This window comes from Oryzias melastigma, linkage group LG10 (assembly GCF_002922805.2).
Source record: "Oryzias melastigma strain HK-1 linkage group LG10, ASM292280v2, whole genome shotgun sequence".
Classification (NCBI taxonomy): Eukaryota; Metazoa; Chordata; class Actinopteri; order Beloniformes; family Adrianichthyidae; genus Oryzias; species Oryzias melastigma.
This window is the reverse complement of record NC_050521.1, coordinates 7,257,756-7,260,822: the sequence shown is the minus strand read 5'-3', so window position 1 is coordinate 7,260,822 and position 3,067 is coordinate 7,257,756. Positions and strand designations below refer to the sequence as shown.

Genomic DNA, 3,067 nt, shown 5'->3' with positions numbered 1-3,067 from the left:
ACCTTGTGACCTTTGAAGAATTATAACTTTTGTAAAATGCCGTTTCTTCCCATATATGACATCTTTTAGATCCACCAAAACCATTATCAGAACTGTTGAGATGCCCCCCAGCTCTGCTGTGGTTTATTAAGTAATTATCTGATCAGTCTGACATCTGTCAGCCTTATCTCCTCCAAGATCAATGCGAACAGTTATGTAATGCCTTTCACCTTATTGATTATTTGGGATGTGTAGTCATGCGCATCGGCGTCGCCAGTGTTAAATCAAACATGCGGACTGCATTTCCCGGCAGGCTTCGCGGCGTACCGCCTCGGTAGTTCCCACAGTGGATGTAGTTCGCTCGACTTGCTTTCTGCTTTATGATTCAGTTCATTAATAAGTGAGGAGTTGGATGTCATGGCGGAGTCTGCAGCGTGTCCAGCTTTCCGGCTCGGGAGACCGCAGTACGAGCAGGTAGACGCGGTTTATGCTCCGCGAACGGACGCAGCGGACACTTTGTTTTTCAGGCTTTCGGGCGAAAAGAGGGAGAGAGAAAGCTCCGTTCTCCGCCCCGCTCCGGATGAAAGTTACCTTTGACACAGATTATTCTCTGTTGCCGTGAAAGCCTCCAACTTCCATCTGATCGTGAAGTTGTCACTATGACTGAGAGAGTCTTCAATGTGAGCCTTTTTAAATGCGGTCGCTTCCTTGCATTAGTTTTGACACATTTCTCCATGGTGTTCCATTATAATCTCAGATTGGGTTTTATTGACATCACATTCTTCTTGTCACAGATTAGAACATCCACTCTGAACTTTATTCATTGATGCACATTCAATTAAACATTGAAATTTTAATTATTTTTCCCGCAGATTTTTCATTTAGCACAACTAAAAATCTTTTAAACTCAAATTTGACTGCAGAAATAAAAAGCTGCATTCCTGAAAATGTTAAAAAAAAAAAACATTTTTTTAAATTAGGGTATATTTCCTCCCAATTGCATATCTTTTTAATTAAAAAAAAGGCAAATAACAAAAGTCAAATAAAGAAGCAAGTGGATTTATGCAAGTCTAACTTTACACCAAATTATTTGTCTGTAGTTATAAAAATGTTACAAAAAATGCATGATTGCTTAAGTTATAAACTGCTAATACTTTCAAATAATGAGGTTTATTGTCAAAAGATTTTGTCATAGAATAATTTACCATTAACCGTGCTTTAAGGGAAATTTTGCATAATAAGATGATATAATTATTAATCTCGAAAGATTGAAATTAAAAAACTTTAAGAAAGGTGGACTATGTCGCATTTTTTAACGTCAGGCTTTTTGCTTTGGTGAGTAATTATTCGATTATTGCAATCACTAATGATGATGTTACATTGGAATTGATGGTTTGTAGCAGCTTCTGGATCAGCTCCCTCTGTTGAAGCACTCGTCTTTAATCAGAGATCTGAGTTTATGATGGCTTGAATTTTGTTCCACCAAAGCAGTTAAAATGAGGCCAGCCTCTTGAATCAGCACAAATCTGGCTTTGTTTGTCTGCGCTTCCTTCCCTCTTCCATCTCCTCTCGCCTGGTTCTGCTCTCTCCCGGGAGCTGGGGCTCATGCATAATTAAAGCCGGCTCCTCACACGGATCCTCTCACTCCTACAAAAACTGCACTGCAGCACATATGGCCTGTCAGACACAGAGACATGCTATAAGAGGGAAAATCCATAGCAGGGGGAGAGGACTTATCCACAGATCTGGTGAGGATGGAGGGCTGCTTTCTTCACGATTTGGTGTCGGACGGATTTCCGATACTCCGATTGTGCGTCAACACCAGAAACTGTTTTGAACTGAGTATTTTTGTTTTTTTGGTCAAGCAGGTTCCCACAAAAGCTCTTGGCATAGACTTCCATCTGGTCTTTCAGACTGTTGGCACACGTTTTTACTGGCATGGAGACGTGAAGAGGAAAGAGAATAGACCAGCATGTTCAAACATACAACACTTACTTTGAGTTTTGTCCAAATGTTTGTCTAAAATAGCTAGAAATATTTTGTTTGTCACCACTGTTCTTGGACTAATAGGCCTTTTTTCATTAAAAATGTCAATTCTCAGTGTTAGGCTATACCATGATTTTCTTAAGCCATTCAGAGTAAACTATATCCATGCATAAGATCATGTATTACTTTCGTAACACTAAAAAACAAATTATTTAAGAAATATGAGTCATTTTTGTGGACCGTTATAATACCCAGAAGTAAAACGACTCGATCTCTGAGGCTCTGCCTCATGACCTTCATGGTGTCATCCTTGAGCCTGCCCATTGACCGTCAATGAGCCTCCTCAGCGTGCCTGCGCGAGGATCACTCTTTAATGCATGAATGGATCATAATATTCAATACACTTCAATTCAATTTTATTTATATAGCCCAAAATCACAAAGAGATTTGCCTCATTGGGCTTCAAAATATAAACAATTGTTAAAAACTAAACAGACTACATAAACTGGTTATCCCTGCCCTTAGACCCTCCCTCCCGGTAAGGAAAAACTCCTAAAAAAACCTGAGTCAGGAAAAAAGAAGAAACCTTAGGGATTCCCACATGAAGGAGAGATCCTATCCCAGGACGGACAGGCGATACCAGAACAGTTAAAGAAAGATTAGCTTCTACAACTACGAATCTAAGAGTTCATTCAGATAAAGCTGAGGGACAAGTGATGATGAAGTCCATAGTCAAGATGAAGCAGAAGTGCAGTCCACGACCAGGAGGGAGATGACCCAGCAGGAATCACTCTCACTCAGAGATGCAGGATGGTGTCGGGGGCGTGGTCCACGGCCAAGAGTGGGAGCGTGGGCGATCCACCGGGGATCTGAAATCTCTCCCGCTCCCCAGAGGAGAGTGGGAAAGAAGAACAACATGTGAATGGAACTGCACCACAAAAGCATGGAGAACTAAATACAATAAATGATAAAGAATAGAAGAGAGGAGAACTAAATGAGAATAGAGAACAGAACTCCAGAGCTGATCTGAATAATAATAATAGAAAATCTAAATTTATATTTAAACACATCAATATTAATTTATTAATCTAGCCTCACAAGG

At 40.2% G+C, this 3,067-nt stretch overlaps 1 protein-coding gene across 5 annotated transcripts in view; it reads left to right on the top strand.

Annotated features, from left to right (window-relative positions):
- The first annotated feature begins 278 nt into the window (after window positions 1-278).
- Window positions 279-3,067, top strand: part of sfxn5b (sideroflexin 5b) — a 22,642-nt gene continuing 19,853 nt past the window's right edge. For 2 of the 5 annotated variants that reach the window (XM_024283381.2, XM_024283380.2), the window contains exon 1: window positions 283-453. In XM_024283381.2, coding sequence (XP_024139149.1) covers window positions 397-453 — 57 coding nt within the window. In that variant the 5' untranslated portion in view covers window positions 283-396. The other 3 variants (XM_024283377.2, XM_036213826.1, XM_024283379.2) reach the window with 3 other exon arrangements.